This window comes from Lissotriton vulgaris, chromosome 6 (assembly GCF_964263255.1).
Source record: "Lissotriton vulgaris chromosome 6, aLisVul1.2, whole genome shotgun sequence".
In the NCBI taxonomy this organism is placed as follows: domain Eukaryota; kingdom Metazoa; phylum Chordata; class Amphibia; order Caudata; family Salamandridae; genus Lissotriton; species Lissotriton vulgaris.
In genome coordinates this window covers 388,069,031-388,088,824 of record NC_141694.1, presented here as the reverse complement: position 1 = coordinate 388,088,824, position 19,794 = coordinate 388,069,031, and the positions used below count along the sequence as shown (strand labels likewise).

Genomic DNA, 19,794 nt, shown 5'->3' with positions numbered 1-19,794 from the left:
ACAGTGCAGCTTGCTATCTGTGTAGGTAAATGCTCCAGAAACCGACACAGGAGTAAAAAGTGCTATACAAATGTTACAACACAATGCAACCAACTACTGCTGCAAAAAAGTGTGGCATGTTGCATACACATAAATGTGAACAATTTGTACATTTTAAATTGGAAGGTCAGTGAGCTTATTTTTAAATGTTAAGCCTGAAATGCTCCCTGGGAAAGATCATGGACAGTTGCTAGTAGTCACCTGCATTCAGTAGCCTGATACAAGTTTAAATGTGCCATTTTCAGCGTTCTTATAGATTTAAAAACATCATATTTTGTATTCTACTGAAGTGCTTTGTTCCTAAAGTCAATCCTGCTATTTCTATGATACTAAATAACCGTTAACTTCAAAATAGCCTTAGAAAAATAGGAAGTGCTACAAAATGATGCTGCTTGGATAATTAACTAACAACTAAATATGGGACAGTTAAAAATATATTAGTATCATGATGCAGCTTAAAATAAAGTAAAATAAAGTGCAGGACTCTTTAATGACACCATTGTCTCTTGAATACAGACTTCAATCTGCCTCGATTTGTTCACAAACTCTGACTTCCCCTACTGACTTTTTCTTCTGAGCCCTCCACCCCATTTAAAAAGGACTTGCATTGAGGAAATACCCCCTTCTGATCCTTGTTGTGGTGGGTGGGCTGACAGTTTCCTTGCAGATGTCTTTCTGAGAGCTAAGAAGCTGGAGCCTGCAGGCAGCATGTGTCCTGGCCGTAAAGGAGCTGAAGATACTGGACAAGAGCTCAGTATTGTTGCTGGTGGAGGCAATGCAAGGTTAGCGGAAGAGAAAGAAGCAGAGAATAAGGTTGGAGGACAGTAAGATGCAATGGATATCTCACCCTGAAAAAAATGAATGTGCAGTAGCAGCAATTTATTTTTCAAAGGCATTTTTCTTTGCACCAGTAATGTGGTGTTACTCTAAGAGAGAAGTGCTTGTTCATTTTAGGCTGGATAGTGAATGCAGCCGCCGAGGAACAGCAATGCAGATTAATGACTGACTGAGTTAACTCAGTGCTGCTGTTATCATAGGGGCTCTATGTGATGTCTGATGAGCTGCAAGTGATCCGCTGGGCATTCCATGAATACCGCTACACAAGATATAAGAAGGGCAAAAACAGAAACCTGACCAGCTAACCGAATCACATTAGATTTCTGTCACTCTTAAGGAAAGGAGACATGCATCAGTTCTAATACTGGGGAAAACATTTGTTGTAAAAATCGTTGTTGGTTGAGTCTTGTGATCTCAGCAAACAGTCTACTAACACTGCCCCTGAAGGAAGTCATAAACTTTAGCTTCTGAATGTGGCACTTTTTTCCACAGTTTCAGTCAAATGTTAATGGAACTCTAAAGCACACCCATCATTGTGCACAATGTGAGTAACTTGACTACAACTTTTTTAGCTTGACAGCTCCCTTTCTCCAGATATCTAAAAAGCTCCAACACAGAATGTCTATTAGACCATGGCTCTAAAAGTAGTACAGAAAGAGTGGCATGGGTTCTAGAAGTCAGGGACTGCTAAACTGCTACACCTTGTAAGTAGTTTTATTCTGCACCTGTAATAGTCAGAGATTTGGCACAAAAGCAAGTGATGCATGGAGGGAGATGATTGAGAACATTTAAGCCCCAGTGTACTAACATTCTCCCATAGACACAGAATTGGTAAAACTCTTTGATACACAAGACCTTTAGTCACATCTCGTTAAAATGAGGTAATAGGTAAGAGGTATGTGAGCAGAACTAGAGAAATTGAAACAACAACTATACATCTAAAGACCATAAAACACTGGGTTCGCATAAACTGGGTACTTTTACTAAATGCGCACTGTTAGTCAAATGAGTTCTGGTGAGCGATAGTGTATATCCACTTTTAAGATTATAGAGTATGCAATGACCTTTGCTTTGATAGGCCAGTTCCATTCCATCAAAGTATGTTAGAAGAATTAGAGCGATTCCAAAAACTGTGATAGTATACTGAGGTAACAAAATATTGTGCTCTTATAAATTGGGTATGTATGCTAATGTTATATTGTAAATGCATTCTGGTGTTCAAGAGAGTGCATTCAAGACCTTCAAAGACGTATTTAACTCTGCAGTAGGTTTGTTGTGTTTCAGCTTCAATTATTTCTGTTGCATAGCAGCAGTAAGCCATCTGACCACAGCGATCTTCTAAATTTAAGGCAGGGAAAATAGATATTGTAGAAAGATTGGCTCTATGAGGTCTTCTTTTTAATACCTTCATTATTTTCTTTTACCGAATTGTTGTCGTGGTCAGATGATCTTTCAAAGTTCCAGTCAACAGGCGTTAAGAGCTGCAGAGTTTTTTTGTGTGTCCAATATGGATTTAATACGAAAGTAAGAAGGCTCAGACCAAAGAGGAATACCAATAAGTAGGAAATTGGGATATGATGGATAAGTTGTTCCCAATTACAAAAGCACAGCCACCACAAGTGGTAAGTCAGGATCATACGGCAATGAAACATGTGAATCATTATCCACTGGTTTGCTTTCCAGATCAAAGACTGCGACCACCCAACCTGAAAAGGAGAAATAAATTACATTAGTGTGACAAAACACCAGCCACCTACATTCTTTTACACCACAGCCATTAAAGCACTAGCAAGTCAGCACAGATTATTTTCGGTCAGCACTAAAAATAAGACACCCAGTGCCCAAGGCTTTCTTTTTCAAACAATCTCTTTCTGCATCGGACCATTCCATTCTAACCACATGTTACCACAGATAGTTCTTCAATGGTTCTGCTGCAACTCAACACTGTTAGCCAAAACAATAGAGACCTTTCACTCTGAAGAAGCCAATAAAGATTTTTTTGTTGTTTTTTTGCCTTGAAGAATAGACGTTAAGCAGTTCAAAGAAGCACAACTTCCACACACCTGTGTAACATTTATGAAAAAGGATCCAGTTAATTTGATAAATTCACCTGCTGGAGAGAAATTGGTTTATTCTACAGGCTTTAGATTAACATCTCAGCACATCCTTTCACTTCTCCACAAGAAACACAAATAATTGAATATATCCCTGATGGCACATACTTGGAAATGTAATGATCTGTCTAACCTTATATGAAACTTCCAAACCAGAAATTAGTTTGGTAAGAGGTAGTTTCTTAACCATAGACAAAGAAAATACACAATCTCTTACCCGAGACTACGCTGAATAACACCGCTCAAATGTATATTATTGTGCACATAAGCCCCAAATGGTAGGGCTATTAATGTAAGACAGGGTAAAGTAAAATTCTGTGTCAAAGCCCAATAGGTTGGGCCTTGTTTTGAACAACCTGACTGAAACCTGTCCTTCGATGTACAAAGGTAAGGCACCAAGAAACAGAGAAGGTTCTAGCCAGAAACATATTTTTGCCATATTTGAGTTAGGAAGAAATTTAAAGTACTCCTTTACCTCAAAACAAATTGCTCAAGATTTGGATATTACACTGTATGTGTCTGTGGAAGAATGAAAGCCTCAAGATCCACAACAGCCCGATCTCTGTCAAAATCTTTCTAGATAAGCACCTAAAGATGGATGTCCTTGACTCTTTGTGCAGCCTTTCAGCCATTTCCCTTTTTAGCATATTTTTTGTGACCTTTTCTTGAGGGGCCCCTTAAATTGCAAATCTGAGACTCCCCAGGAACTGTGGGGAGATCCTTCATTAATCTCCCAAACTAGGCAGTCTGGAGGAAGTATGCCCCTCGATGACAACTAAAAGGTCGTGGCTGGTGGTAGCTGCAACCCAATGATTGCTTACTTGTCCATCTTCCTAAATTAAGTCAAGCAGCCTTGGAAAAAATAATACCCTTCTTTTTGTGATTATTTATTTTCTGCAAAAAAATAAATGATCTAGAGAAGCATAGCATATCTTACAACCTTGTATTCAGTACAAGAAGTCAAGGGACATCTTCTTACACTTGGAGCTTTTTTGTTCTTCTTCAGCCTTTTTCACTGCAACCTTATCACCCCTGTATTTATCCTTGTGAAGGCCTCAGCAAATACATAATTTAATGCTGATTAATTCCAAACATGGTATGAATGACTAATTCCTAACCTAATTTAGTTCACTAGGTCAAACGTTCAAGTCCTATGCTCTCAATACTTTGCCCATTTTTCCCTCATTCTCACTTAAAAAAAAACCAGCAACATTTTTAAAACTCCCAATAGGATAACCCTGGTTTCTATTAACTTTTCTAAATTATATAAAACTATTTTCCCCAGTTTCTAATTTACTGATTCTTTTTACTCTTTGAGGCCATCGATCTTAAAGTTTATGGACATTATGTTTTGAGCTCATCTCATGCTACCCACAGTTGATACAAGACCAGTTAAAGAAATTTGTGTTTGTCTCTGTTTGATTTACTCAAGAGGGTGCTTTGGGAGATTGCCACTCTCACCTATCACACTGTTGGTCAGATTTCTTAAAGTTGTTCCACCTTTACTAGTTAAAAAATATGAGCTTGCAAATTGCTTGCTACTGTGGTTGTAATCGCAGTATATAGAACCTGTGTAAGTATTAGCCAATCCGTGGTACTCAATTTATTAGTCTAGGCATGATGAATGGCTGAGGTTGAAACTTTTTAGGTCACATGCCAGTTCCCGGAGAATGAGCTCTAGCACTATGAGACATTTTATCTGCTTTTAAATGGACAGTACTGGCTTTTTCTACAAGCGCATCTACCCAGTTAATTAAACTGCAGCAGTACTTCACTACAAGGATACTAAACCTGTACTGTGACAGTACTAGCAATTCTTTGATGAGAGCTGAAGCACGTATAATTCAGTACTTCCAATAACCGGCAGGACAGGTGACACTAACAGCCCTCGTCCAAAAAACTGTTATACCTTTTTTTTAAGTATGATAAAGGGGTCATTTTTGTTGTGAGACTCAGCAGCCTCTCTCAGGTCTGAACTGATATGGAGCCTGAACTCTATTGTTTTATGTTCATTTTTATTTCCAAACAGCACAAACGTGTTACGATCTTAGCAATGTCAGGAACATAACAACCTGAGACAAAAACAAACTTATAGAAGTCGAGAGATAGTAGGCTCACTATCAGTCAGGCAATTCGGAAAGGACTGGCTGTTGGAATGAACAGACCACCACGAAGTTCAGGGCCAGTTGTACGACCATGACACTTTCAGACTCGCAAATTGGGCTCGATTGCGAGTGGCAATTTGTGAGTCGCAAATTGCCATGTACAACAGTGTCTCAGACACTGTTTGCAATTCCCAATGGGGTCACAAATGTCATGCCTCATGAATATTCATGAGGCACTCGCAAATTGTGACCCCATTGGGAATGCCTGGCCATACAGGTACGGTGGCCTGCTGGGCTCAGCAGACCTCTGACTGGGACTGCTTTTAAATAAAGCAGTTTTTTTAATGCAGCCCGTTTCCGTAAAGGAAAACGGGATGCATTTAAAAAATGTTTAAATTAAACGTTTTTGTTTAATTTTTTATAGGCAGGTAGTGCTTTACCTTTTGAGAAGGTTGGTAAACTGCGACTGTTTTCCGGCCGCACTTGCGGTTGCATAAAGTCATACATAGGGCTCAGACTAGCTATTAGGAAGGGACGCCCTCGTGACGCCCCTTCCGAATAGCGATTTGCTAATCCGATTTAGTGAGTCGCAAATAAATTGTGACTCGCTAAATAGGGTTAGTACATGGCCCTTCTGTATTTTGCATGAGCAAACCCTTTTGCGCATGCAAAATAGGGTCGTACATCTGGCCCTCAGTTTCCAAAGGTCACCATTTCATGTTTGATTACCTGTATGAAAGGTTAGTGGCAGGGAGTATACTTGCAGAATCTGATAGGTAGTCACATACAAACTGAGTACATAACCGTGTTACCATTGTCATAGCGTTACAGCAAACATAGGTATGAATGCATGGCCGGAGTAATGAGCACGTCACAGGGGTGGTGTGTTCATGCTTGGAAAGGTTGGTTAGCATCCTTGCACTAGCATTTTGCACAAATTGAAGAGTGCATTGTCCATTCCGCTGCCTCTAAATACACAAAAGTTCTGTAAACAAACCGAGATTAAATCAGGGCATTGATTACAGGATTGCAAAACTATGAATCAATTAAAACAAAAGACATAAGAAGGTAAAGAAACCATGCATTGGTACTTGCACTATTTTGGTATCCAGAGTCAAATTAGAATCAATCAATATTCCCAGATTACACTCTACCATTACTGGAGATGGAGGAGTGTCTGTTGCGCTTGACCAGCAAATTGCAGCAGCTGGTATTGGAGATGGCTAGTAGCAAGTCACTGTTGGTGGGGTTTAACTTAGGAAAGTTAACCAACATCCACTACTTGGTGATATTAAAGCAATTAGCAAAAGTAGAGGACATGTGGGTATTCCTCTAGGTGTTATCTGCATACATGTAGAACTGGGCCTCAATTGGATCAATTAATTTGGACAGGTGCTAAATATAGATGTTAAGCAAGTGAGCAATATTATATGGGTCCATACTCTTGGACCATACTCTTGGACCTGGCCCTTGTTGCAGGGTTATCCCCAAATGTTTCACTTGCTTCCTCCTATTTCTTTCTGACCTGTTTTTGTTGGCTTTAGGACTCTGGGCACTTTACCACTGCTGATCAGTGCTAAAGTGCATATTCTCTCTGTGTAAATTCCTATTAGGATTGGTTATCCATGATTGGCATATTTGATTTATTGGCAAGACCCTAGTAAATTGCACAGTGAGTGCCCAGGGCCTGTAAAAATCAGATGCTACCAGTGGGCCCGCAGCACTGATTTTGCCACCCACACAAGTAGTCTTTCAAGTGTGTCCCAGACCTCCCACTGCAGTGTCTGTGTGCGCATTTATTTTTTTCATAGATCTTTTTTATTAAGTTCAAGCAGGTAGATAACGTATCATAGTAATACAGTTATTTGCGTACATGATCATTTCACTTCTCACAACGTCCAGTAGGATTCCCCCTTTTGTTAACACATGACATCTTAGACCACATTACCATTACTGTGTCTGTTTTTCATTCCGGGGCAACTGTACTAAGGGTGGGTGAATCTAATTCCCCGAAGGAGGGGCGTGCAGGGATACGCTCTGTACCCAAATTTTCCCTCATTTTTGGGACATCCCCAACCATTATATAGTGCTTTCTCTGCCACCACACACCAGTCCATATCTCGTTTCCATTCTCTTAGGGTCAGCAGTTCACTCGATCCCCATCTGTGGACAACATTAAGCTTTGCTACTATCAGGCCCAGGGTAATCCAGATCCGTTCTGATAGCCCCAAGTTTTCCCACACATTATGTAAACACCATTTTGGGGCAGGGGTTCATTCCATTCCCATTATCCCTGTCATAACAGTAACCGTGGCTTCCCAGTAGGTGTGGATTCTTTGACACTCCCACAGAATACGAAAGAACAAGCCCTCCTCCCCACAGCCTCTATAGCCCGCCCATTTTATGTAATGGATTGCCGGAAATGTATGCCCTATGAAGGATTTTTGAGTTGGATCAGTCTAAAACGGACCCGAATGGCCACTTCTTTAAGGAATTCCAGGATTTATGGCTAGTCGTCTTCCTGTAAGTCCCCGATGTCTTGTCCCCAGCGTTCTCTCAAGTTAGTCTCAATATCAGACATGTTATTAATAAGTTTTCGATACGTCGGAAATATAGCCGTGGAAGTGAGATGCTCTTCGAGGAGTGGACACTCCAACGGCGAGGACTCGGGTATTAAGTCATCCCGGGGAACTACCTACCGCTCATATGGCGTGTCGAATTTGGAGGTACCGGAGGAACTCGGTGGAGGCCAGCTCATTCGACTGTTGCAGTTGTTCAAACAACTCCATGCCTACCCCTGTGTGCAGGTCACCCACTATCGAGATCCCAATTAAATCCAACTTATGGAACCCCACTATCGACCCTATTGTGCCCAATTTCTTAGAATCCATAGAGGGGTCGCTTTTGTGATTTTGTCTTTCCACCCCAGTTTAGCCAGTAGTGAGTGCCAGACTGACTGTTAATGCTGTGGGGCCCTCCAGTGGAAGATGCCTCATGTTTGTATATAAGGATCGGAGATACCCTCTTGGTTAGAGATTTTATCCCTACCAGAGCTTTGCCCTCCCTAGCCCCTGCAAAGGCGCTCAAGTCCCCTGATAAGCTTATATCAAGTATAACCACTATCACTGCTTGTTCCGTCAAATATAAGAAAAACCATAGCCAACATGCTATAACAGTTTGAATTCCCCTTCTCCATCCCCCTCTGGACCCCCCCCACCCTGCCAGAGCCCTAATTGCCTGCCCCCCCCCCCCATCGCAGCAGAGAGCCTGTCGACCCCACCCAACATAACTGACTTAGGGAACGTTAGCTTGCCCGCTGCCTATACCCTCCCTTCCCCCTCTCCCCAAGTGGTGTGACATTTCCTCCTGCACAAGGGACCGCCCCATGTGACCCAAACGTACGAATCTTACCTCCTTATAAGTCCACAAGCCTCCAAGACTATATGTGGTTCTGCTGCCCTTCGCAGGTGAGCAAAAGGTCTGGGACGAGGAGGTTGCCTCTCCCCAATCCTGCTTCTCGTACAACTCCCCCCAACCACCCCACCCAATCCGCTATCCATAGGTCTCACTTCAATCCATTCATGTTTCCTCTCCTGACTGTATGTTCTCTGTTGCTTGAGCCTCCGTTTCCTTCAACATTCTCCTATATCTCCCACGCTGAGTCTTTGCCCCGGGGCCTTACACCGTCCTCCAGCCATCAAGCCACTTCCACACAGGTGGTAAAAAAACAGGCTTTCCCTTCCGATTCCACCCAGAGATGTGCCGGGAACAACATGGAGCATTTCACACCCTTGTCACCAAGTGCTTTTTTGCAGACATAAAGCGCTTGGGTTTTAAGGGTAAGGTCCCAAAAAAAGGGGATTTGATCGAGCAGCACTGGCAGGGCTATGCGAGTGGTCTGAAGGATTGCGTCTCAGTCTTTATAGTTAAAGAGACATGCTATAATGGGTCGGGGTGGCGCCACTGGCCTGGGGCGTCCACCCAGTACCCGATTGGCCCAGTCCACAGAAAAAATTGGAAAGCCCTCTTGGCAAGAGATGCTGCTGGATAAGATTTTCGAAAAATAAATCAGATGTCTGCCTTTCTGCATGCTCTGGGACTCCGAGCAAGCAGACATACAATATAAATGGAGGTAAGCAGGTATGCTGCAACCCTTTATTGATTGGGAGAAGTGTATAATAAAATCGGATCTACACTGTGATCAACGACGATTCTTGGTGTCTCAGTTGGAGTGACTCTTTGTCTAAATGGACATGATTTAGATACAATTTGCTTGATTTGGACTACCTGGACATTTACTTGTGACTTGGATTGATATTGTATATTAACTGTGGAATTTGGAGTGCTCAGCAAGGAATTATTAAGAGAATGCAGACATTGTTGTGCTGCGATCTCCCTTCTTGATCTTCCAGTCTCGCCTCCAGGGTGGAATTGAGTTTTTGGATTTCATTCATTTCGGCCTTAAGCGCTGTGGTGTCCTGCACTAGTGATTTAGTAGTACTTTCCACCTCTTTTACTCTCGCTCCCATGTTAAGCAGCTCCGCTCGGATCAACCATACTTCGGAGGAGAATGAGTCCAATGGAGCAGTTTCTACTCTTTGTATCGCAGCCATTACATCGTTGAGAGAAAGGGAATATCCGTTCGCCGCCCCCCCCCACCCCCGAGTCCGAGGGGAGGCGTTCCTGAGGGCTCTCCCTTGCCTTCAAGTTCCCTTGAAGTGTGAACTTGTCCAGTTTTTTTTATGTGAGGCCTTCATATTTTCACCCCCTGTGCGACTACTATTGGATGGAGCTGTCAGCGCATTCCGGCTACTGAGGGAACCGCTGCCCCCAGTCAAGGGTTGACTAAGTACTTACTTCGACCGGTTAGGTTGTCCCTTTTGAACTCCTTTTATTCCTCTGCCACCAAAATGGCGGACAGTTGGCTGTTCACTGCTCAATCTTTCCCCAACTGGGTCACTGCAAATTGTCCGTGCCCCAATAGAGCTATGCCACCACCAGGGGGGCTTCTTCTCGGACCACTCTGGACCAGCAGGGATTAGTCCTAGCCCCTCCTCACACTTGAGCATTAGCTGGCCCCCTCACCCCGGAGTATTCAAAATCTGCTCACTGGGCTTGACACTTTTATTTCGCTGGATCACCCAAGGCCGCTCCTTGTCCTCTATCTGCTCGGGGTCACTCCCAGCCTGCAAGTTTACTGTTGCGGCGGTTTCTGCCTCTCTTGTACACGGGGGCCCTTCCAGTTTTTGCTCCGCTGTTCTCTCCCACTGTGGATCCACCTGGGGCGCCGCCACGGTTTTGTGGCTCCCCCCACCATGTGCAGCTGCCAACGTCCGGCGAGTCTCCTAACTCGAGGTCATGGCTTTGCGTGGTAGGCTGTGCGGCACTCCCCTAGCCCAGCCGGACTCAAGAGAAACCGACGTTCATCGCTTTCCTCCGCTAAACTTGCTCCACGCAGCCATCGGCTGTCGTCTGCCACAGGTTTGGGCCTGATTAACTATGGATTACGAGGGGGATTGGGAGGTCAAGGCTCGGAGCCGCTTCAGGTAGTGACCATCTTCGGTCAGCGGCAAGTCACACCCCGCGCGTGCAGTTTTTAAACTGCCATGACAACCTGGCAAGTGCACTCACTTGCCAGGCCTAACTCTTCCCTTCAATTACATATCAGGCACCCCTAAAGTAGGCCATGTGCTAGTGTGCTTTACATGTCTTGGTGGTAAAATACCCAGTGGCAGCTGGCATGAAACAGGGGGAACAGAACAATAAAAAAAAAGAAAAAGAACACTTACCTCCTCGTGGTTGCCTCCATCCCTCCTCCATTGTTGCTGACAATTCTCGGAAGCACATAAGCTCCTCTAAGCCTGAAACCTGCTTGAGGAGAATCTCCAAGGGCCTGTGTGTGCTTGTCTCGTATTTTGGAGTCTCAGGGACACAAAGCTTTCACCTACAGCCATCTTGAACTCGATTGCTGGGAGTTCAGACATGTCTGGGGGTGCCTATTTCAGTTCTGGGCCCCTGGAGGTTGTTCCTGCTACAGAAAGCTGTGAAGAACTATAGAAACAACAAAACTGACGCTTCACTCTTCTTGTGGCTAAACTGCTATACAGGAGAAAATTCCGACGCACAGCCCTGTGTGGCCAAATAAATCTACGACGAGTCCAGTGCACTGATCTCCGAGATCACCGCACCAACTCCGCTGTATGCCTGCTGTGTGGCTACAAGAGTTGACGCATTGCATGTCAGTGGCTACAAAAATTAATGCAGTGCCTGGATTGCCGTGACATTGACAATTTTCTCACGCATCACACCTGAGCGTCAAATCCAAAACAACGCTGAGCTGTCAGTAAGAAACTGACGCATCACATCTCCTCGCAGTAAGAAACCGATGTATCACCGCCTCTTCAGTAAGGAGCCAACACATCACCTGCCATGGAGCAAGGAACCGACAAATCACCTTCCCTGCACCTGTTTTCGTCTGGTATTTTGAAGGTACTTTGTGCAAAATTCATGCATCCATAGTGTCCTATGGACAGAACAGCTTTCTATCTTTTATAAATCATATTTTGAATTGTGCATGTTGGAGTTTTGTCATTTTGGTCTTGTTGGTTTAGATACATGTGGTGTCCATTTGTGGTGTTTTTACTATGCTACTGGGGGTTATGTTCAAATGCTTTACACATTGCCTCTGTAGTTTAGCCTGTCTGCTCTAAGCCAAGCTACCAGAGGGTGAGCACAGGCAAACTTAGGTGTGTACTTTACTCATCATGACTAGAAGTAAGGGTCCCTACTTGGACAGGGTGTGCAACACTGCCAACTAGTGACCCCCAACTCTAACACATACTTAAACTTCTTGTTCTCTAATGTAAATAGTGGAAAAGCCACAGCTTGCTGCTGGTAAGGACGGAATTAAGCCATTCAAATCACTTGGCCTAAAATCCTGCTTCGGTCAGTGAATCAGTCAAGATGGTGTAGATACTGGTAACAGTTTGGGCTAGACTGTTTGCATTTAGAGCAGGGTCAAGACTGATTTGCATATAGCTCTGTCCAAACTAGGGTGGCGTGGTGAGCAAAAAACCTATGGATTAAACCCAGAACTGTGACTGGGAGTGAAGGTTTGATTTGTTCAATATTCCGTCCATCATTTGCTCTTTTTGCCTTTGTCACCCTAAGTGGTAAGGGTCTGCCCAGATGTGGTTCCCATGCTCACTGTGTCACTGGATTAAAGTAGGTCTGGCTGATGAGGGGTGATACCCCGAAATTGGTCCCAGGATGCTTGTTTCTGGTCCATGGAGGATCTGGCCTGGCAGTTTGGGCTGAACTGTTCCTTTGGGGAGCTGGATCAATAGTGATCTGTATATGGCTGGGTCCAAAGTGGGTTGGCGTGGTGAGTAAAAAAACAATAGATTTAACCTTGCTCTGTGACTGGGGTGAATGTTTGATTTGTTCTACTAGCCTACACAGAACATTCACCACCAGTCTATTGCCATTTCATGGTAAAAAAAACAGTCAGGAAAGATATAGGAATGTCTTTCTCTGGTAGGAATTGTTGCTAGTGATTACATGCTGTTTTTTAAGTATTTTGCCTAGATAAAATAGAAGGGAGATGTGCCAGACATGACTTCAATCCTTGACACTCAAAGAGGGCTTCCTGAGAAGCAGCTTTACTATCGCAGACTTCCAAATTCTAGAACGTTTTTAGATGCCAGGGAACTACTTGCATTCAAGCAAAAGTATTCACTCTAGGTCACGTCCGTCTCTTCATGTCTCCTGGGTGCAAATTTAGTTTGAAGAGTCTAAAGGACGACTTTTCAAGAGGGTCGCCAAAACTTAGACTCAGTATTTCTCTCAAACTGAAAAAAGGGGCATGTCCTTATTGCAGTCAAGATTACCATTGTGAGGATGAGAAAATAAATGGCATGTATTTTTTGCATGGAATTTGGCAATTGCAAAGAACCCACAAAGCTGCTCTGTAGGAGTCTACTGTTGATTGACACATCCTGAAGGTTGTAGAAAATGTCCTTGGAACAAGTCAGGGCACTGCTAATATGCTCAGAATATGCATTGTAAACTGGGCCTTGTTAACAGCAGCATTACCGTAGGCATCGTTTGATTCCTCTGAATATCATTTCCTCCAACATCTCTTTAACTGAATTAATTCTAATGTCAACTTAACAATTGAGAGACAGAGAACCAGTCATTTCTTCTAGTTAAGAGAATTTGGGATTTATTAATGTTCATGTTGGGAAGCAATTTGTGAATGACAACAAGTCCTTCACAAAAAAAGACAAGAAGGGCTTGAGGCCTGTGGTCTGAGAAGACCTTATGGATTCTGTCTGAGCTGCAGTGAGAAGTGGTATAGTTGTCTCCAAATTCAGCTGTCCTCAATCTTGCACTTGTTACAAAACAGGGGTGGGGACACAGTGTTGTTTTGGGGGACCTGAGAATGAGACAGTTAACAGGCCTCCCCAAAAGCATCTCCCCAGTAATCTGAAGTTTGGGATAATTGGGTGACATAGTTGATTCACATGAAGGGTTTTACTATAATTAAGTAGGTTAAGGGTAATTCATAGATGTTAGAAATGGGGATGTCTGGTTCGCTGAAGCTTGCGCCAAAGCCAGGCAGAGACCACCACTCTAGTCAGGGAAACGGAGTTACACGCCAAAGATAACCCCTGCTTACCCTCTTGGTAGCTTGGCAATAGCAGCTAGGCTTATCTCTGTGGCAATGTGTAAAGCATTTGCACAACACACACAGTAACAACACACTAGGCACACTACAAAATGAACTCCACACAAGGTTATATATAAAAATAGCATTTGTATCATATTAAAACACATCAGGTAGTAATCACACAATATGCATTATGCCAACTGGCACGGGCAATATTGACAGGGTATTATTTACACATGACAGGGCGACGTGGGCCACTGTTAGAATTAGCACTTGGTAAAGAAATAGTAAAAGTAAGAACATATATGAACTTAGAACACAGCCAGTAATCATTGGCAAACACTATACTTCGCGTCAACCTGTAACATAAATCATGACAGGTACAGTATCACATAAGGCGAGAACTCCATTCTGCACCAACTTCATAAGTCTAAATAGAGTAGACCATAATCTCCTAAACATAACTTGCATTAGGAAATAAGTTTAATAACATAACCTGCAGTAGGGAATAAATCAAACCTAGACCACAGTAGAATCACATAAAACATAAGACAGTAGGTAAAACCTAATAAGCATAAAAGCACATCTATGAGCATAAATCAAGGTGCATAAAACATACTACAAACATTACATTTCCTAGCACCTATAAAAAGCATTAGGGCCCTGCGCCCTACTAACCTAATAGCCCCCTGGGCCAACTGGCCATTTCTAAGTGGCTCAAATGCCCTCTGTCCGAAGTCAGGGCACGCTGCCAAGGCAGCGACAGTCACTGGGGCGCACTTGCCGCAAACCTAAACGTGGCAGCTGCCCACAACTTGCTGGGCAGCTGGGAGTCCTCAATGAAGAGCCTAAACGTTGCAGCTGGCACTAAGTGCTGCGCAGCTGTGCAGGCCAAGGTAGGGGTGAAGGAGTGCGTCTCACTCCTAGATTTAGAAGCATGTCCCCTAAAAGGAAGGGCCTAAACGGTGCAGCTGCCCAATACTTGCTGGGCAGCTGTGAAGTAAAAGTGCGGCATGGGCTCTCACTGGCCCTTGGGAACAAATGCGCCACACGTTGGAGCCACGGGGCTCTGAGAAGAATTATGGCCACTAATAAAGCAGGGGCTCCTCTGGGCCTGGGCAAAGAGTTATCGCTAAATGTTTGGAGCCCTCTAGGCTCGGGGGAATCCCGGGGCCACAATGTTGGAGCCACACAGGCTCTGAAAAGGGAATAATGCCCCTAAACACTAGTGCTTTAAATAAAGGTGCCCGCGGGAATCAAGGACAGGAAAATAATCAGGCCCCCCACTCGGGAATTGGCCCGCTGACTCGGTAGCCATCACTGTCCCCTCGCAATTAGGGAGCCTCGTGGGAGCGGCCCGCTGCTAGCTGAGGCCGCTCAGGCAAGGATGCGGAGGAGCACTGTGCCTCGAAGGCACCAACAACATGGAGCCTCACTCACCGGGACTCCGCATGGGACAACTGTTGGGGCAGCCCTCTGTCGAGCGGGGCTGTCCTGAAGAGAAGCACTGGCTATGTGTCCCACCCAGCCATCACGGGGAGGGGGAGGGGGGGGAAGGCTCCTCCGGTCATTCTGGCTCCTTCTCGCAGCGGTACGGCTGGGAGCTGCATGCAGAGATCGTGTTACAACCACGGGAGCCCCTCGTCGCGCTGGCATCCTTCCTGTGCCTCCTCTCGCGCTGTTTCTGGCTTCCTCAGGCCCAGCCGCAGGCCCCACCCATGTCGCAGGCAAGCTTGCCTGACTTCCAGGTGGCCGCGGCTGGGCAGCAGTGGCACGACGAGGGGTAGGCTCCCTCGAGGGCAAGAAATAAGAGTAGCATGCGGAGTGGGCACTAGCTTTAAGTATATGTTCAAAGAGCGCAAATGAGGGGTAGGCTCCCTCCAAATCGGCCGATAAAGCAGGGTGGGCTCCTGCTAGTTAAAATATAAAGATAAAAGTCCATGTGGGGTGGGCACCCACGGGAAATATATAAATAAGTGGGGGTGGGCACCCGCAAGGCCGGCATCACAGGGGAATCCCCAAGGTGGGGGTTCCCTCCTAAAGGGGCAAATTAGGATACAGCGCTCCCATACTGCCAAAGGTCATGGGAGCTGGATGTAAAAGGGTTCCAATAATTCAAGCAAAGCAGAAGGGTCCCAAGACGTCCTCCAGGCATTCAGGGGCAGGGCAGAGCCCAGGGAGGCAAGCCTTCCCCTGAGCCCCTGCAGCAGCACACCCCTTGTAGATTCAAGTTGCAAACAAGAACATTTTACATGGGGTCACAGCCCCTTCTTATACAGCTAAATCCTTTGTTCACAAAGGTACAGGCAAGGGGAGAACCAGATACAACTGGTTCAGGAGCACTTTGTTTTGCTCAGCTCCTCTCCCCTATTCACATGACAGGTCAGGGACATCAGACGCACCACAGGGGGTGGAGTCAGCATTGTGGAGAGAAGGCACAGCCCTATCAGGTCCCAGGTGCAACTCATCCCTCCCATCTACTTGCAGATCTCCCTATTCACCCCCGGCAGACTCACCCTGGCTCGTGGAGAAAAGCACACCAGCCAGCCCCTGTCACCCACAAGCCAGACAGGCAATTCACATCTCACAGCACACAGAAATGGCAACTTCTAAAAGTGGCTTTTCTACACTAGACACAATAAATCTGCGCACAGCATTGCGAAGCATTTATTCTCACAAGTTCGCACATACCAAACTTGCCCCTGCACTCCCCACATATCAGGAACTACTATGGACACATATATCCCCCATGCATCCCTATGGGAGGGCAGGCCACTCTCACCACACGCACTCAGAGTGCACACGCACTTTACACTGGGCCACAGTGCTAAAGTGCGCAGAGGCCTAAAATCACTATCACTATTCAAGAGGCGAAAGGCAAAAAGTCTAGGGGTGAACATGCGAAAAAGGCCCAAGTCCAACAATAAAGTTAAATGAAGGGCCATAAGATTAAGGACGACCAACAGCATCACTTTTATGCTCAAAGTAAAATGTCCAATCTCATCTGCCTACGTGTGTAGTTTAGTAATTGAAGAATTGAGGAAAATAAAGAAAAAAGAAATTGATCATTGTGCTTGTAACTTTACTAGAAAAATCGGATTACTCGCATTATATGCGACAGCCAGTGAAGCCAGAGTCTCAAGTAATAGCAAATAACTGTCGGACAATCACAGCATTTAGCCTCGTCACAATATGCACCATTAATCCTAGTCATTTTAAGATTTTCAGGGACCAGTTCATTAATTATCACCATTAATACATCTGAATACAAAGCAGAGCTTGTCAAGAGAGTAGAGAGCAAAACAATCTGCTTTAGGACTGCAGAACGCAAATTAGCTGAGCACAGCTTTGAGTTTTATATGGCAGTTAGCATTCCAGTATGAAAAGGAAGCTACTCAATGGATTGGTAAGAATTGAAATAAAGTCTCCAATCTTGCAATGACATCTGGTGTTGCTATGAATGGTGGAGAAATTAGGTAATTATGCCTCCGGTGAACAAGCCAGAATATGGTTATCTTGCAAACTGCACCAGTGCAAGTTGGATAACCATGGCTGGAGGCGGAACAGTACAGACAGGTTGGGAACAGGTGGGTTTGCAGATGAACGCGACGTGATCAAAAACTCCAGCGAACTCCGAGCAGCAAAATAATAATGTTCAGTTATTGGAAAAGAGGGTGGAAAACAGATCAGAAACAAAACAATTTGCCCTTACGTGGTATGAGCAATGGTAACGTGCAAGATGGCCAGACTACTGTGGGGGATATCAGGTCACAACTGCACCTGTTATGATGGGTGATAGTCTGTAGAAGAACATGAATACAAGTTTTATCACACTTACATTGGACTTATTACTACATACCAATGGGAAATGTAAGACCGTGTTTGGGATGCCATGAGGCAGACAGGGACTATTTGTCCTCAACCGTGGCGGTGTAGGTTGTTTGCCTCGGATAGCCCAGGGCTCATCCTACTATGGCTGTGCAAACTGGGACAAGTACAATCCATTCCATACTTTCGGAGTTGCAGGGATGAGTAGTCACAGGCATTTCCGGGAGGAAGTGTGGGGGTGCTCTAGCTCACCACACATCAATAAACCAACAGAAACCATAAATTTGCAGTCCAGCCCAGTGCTTGTCTTTGAAAGAAAGACTGTACTTTAATCACACGAATGTATCAACTACTACACACTTCTATGAACTTGCACAAGTTCGTGATACTGGAGGCTGTAACCTGCAGGTACTATGCCACCCCCTCTTCCTGCCTCCCCATCCCATCTGAGGGTATCTCTCCCAGGGTTCTGAGCTCCCCTTTCTAGATCAAGAAAAACAGGAGAGGGGCTCCCCTATGTCCCAAAGGGACTGGACACCAAGAAGACTGTCAGTCAAAATTAAATTCCCTTTGGGAATAATTTAGAAGCGTCTAATTACAATTCAAACAACATTCGTACCCAGTTATCACCGAGATGAGTATGGCGCCTTCTCTGTTGGCTATGCGGTGTGTTCACAATCAGTTGTGATAGAAGCTGCCCCCCTCCAACAAGCTTGCAGCACGCAGTTTGCAGAGTTGGTTCCTCTCACGGAAGCATGCAGGTTGTCTGCTGCAACTCATGTCCCTATTTGCACTGACTCCCGTTAAGCTTTCAGTGTTTATCATGCTACTGGTCAACTCTAGAAGATGAGGATATCTCAAATCTTCAGGTTCCACAATTTCCCATGTCATTTTGATTAAGGCTCTGCATTTCCAGCTAAAATTTCAGTTGTTAATTTTTGTGCCAACACTAAGGAATAGTCAGATGTGACCGTGGGACACTCTACATATTTTGCTAACTAGATTTTCAGATTCAGTGATCAGCTCACTCTGAGCGTTTTACTTCATGCAGTGGTAGCGATTCATTGGTGCAGTGATTCCCACACTCTATTCATATTTTGCCAACAATTTTCGCAGGCTTTGTCACATTTTTATTTCGAGTATTCGTAAGTTGCTACTACTGTTAGTTCTCAGACTTTTTTGACCACTGTCAGAGTCACTGTAATTATATTTTTCAGTCACAATTTGCCATAATCATGCAGAATGCCAACATTCTCACACCCTTTCTTGCTAATCCATGGGTACAGAAATTTAAGCGGAAGCTATGGTATAAAAATGATGATAGTTCTATTGTGATTGATGGCAAAAAATGTAACTAGACTTGTTGTACAATTGTTTAGGTACACCTATGGCTATTCAACCACCTGATGCACAATAGGATGTTATACTGAAGTCATTAACAGGTTACACAACCATTTCAAGGACGACACAACTGTAATCGTAGAATGCCATAGATTCTTTACTCGCAAACAGTCTCAACATGAGTCAGGAGATAATTTTGGGCGGAATTAAGAGTCCTGGCTTCTACGTGTGAATTTGATGACAATTTAGATAATTACTTCAGAGATCAGATTGTAGTTCATTGTCACAACAAACGGGTCCAGGAAAAATTGCTGTGTTGTCGTAATCCTAATCTGCATGAGATGTTGGAAATTGCAAGAGGGACAGAATGGTCAGTGATGGCCTTAACAGAATTGAATAGGGGCAAAGACCTAGTGAAGGTTGGACAAGTGAATGCAATGGTGGTAAAATCCAAACCGAATACAAAAGACAACAAGAAAGAGGGTAGACCCTCAACAAACTTTAATTCAAATTCATGTTTTAGGTGTTGGTCGAAACACACTTGGCAAATTTTAAAGGATGCCTTGCTTTGTTTAAAGTGCAAGAAAGTGGGGAATTTCGTAAGGGTGTACAAGATTGTGCAGAAAGTAGGGTGTATTAGGGATGAAGAGATCCTGGATATTCAAGACGAGGACTCGGAACACTGTAACAGTAGCGTTGTGTTATCCATTAAAATGGTTGAGACACAACAAGATGCCCCCAAGGGTGGTGATCCAGTGTGTGGTGTTGCTATAGGGGAGGTGAAGGTAGCAGTTACTGTGGATTCGGGTTCGCCTATAAATATTGTTGTGGATAAGCGGTTTGAGAAAGAATGGAGCGC

At 44.4% G+C, this 19,794-nt stretch overlaps 1 protein-coding gene across 2 annotated transcripts in view; it reads right to left on the bottom strand.

Annotated features, from left to right (window-relative positions):
- Positions 1-1,836: 1,836 nt before the first annotated feature.
- The window catches only part of CLN8 (CLN8 transmembrane ER and ERGIC protein), a 154,387-nt gene continuing 136,429 nt past the window's right edge, over positions 1,837-19,794 (bottom strand). For both annotated transcript variants that reach the window (XM_086926409.1, XM_086926410.1), the window contains exon 3: positions 1,837-2,582. In XM_086926409.1, the coding sequence (XP_086782535.1) occupies positions 2,259-2,582 (324 nt within the window). In that variant the 3' untranslated portion in view covers positions 1,837-2,258. The remainder of the gene's footprint in view (positions 2,583-19,794) is intronic.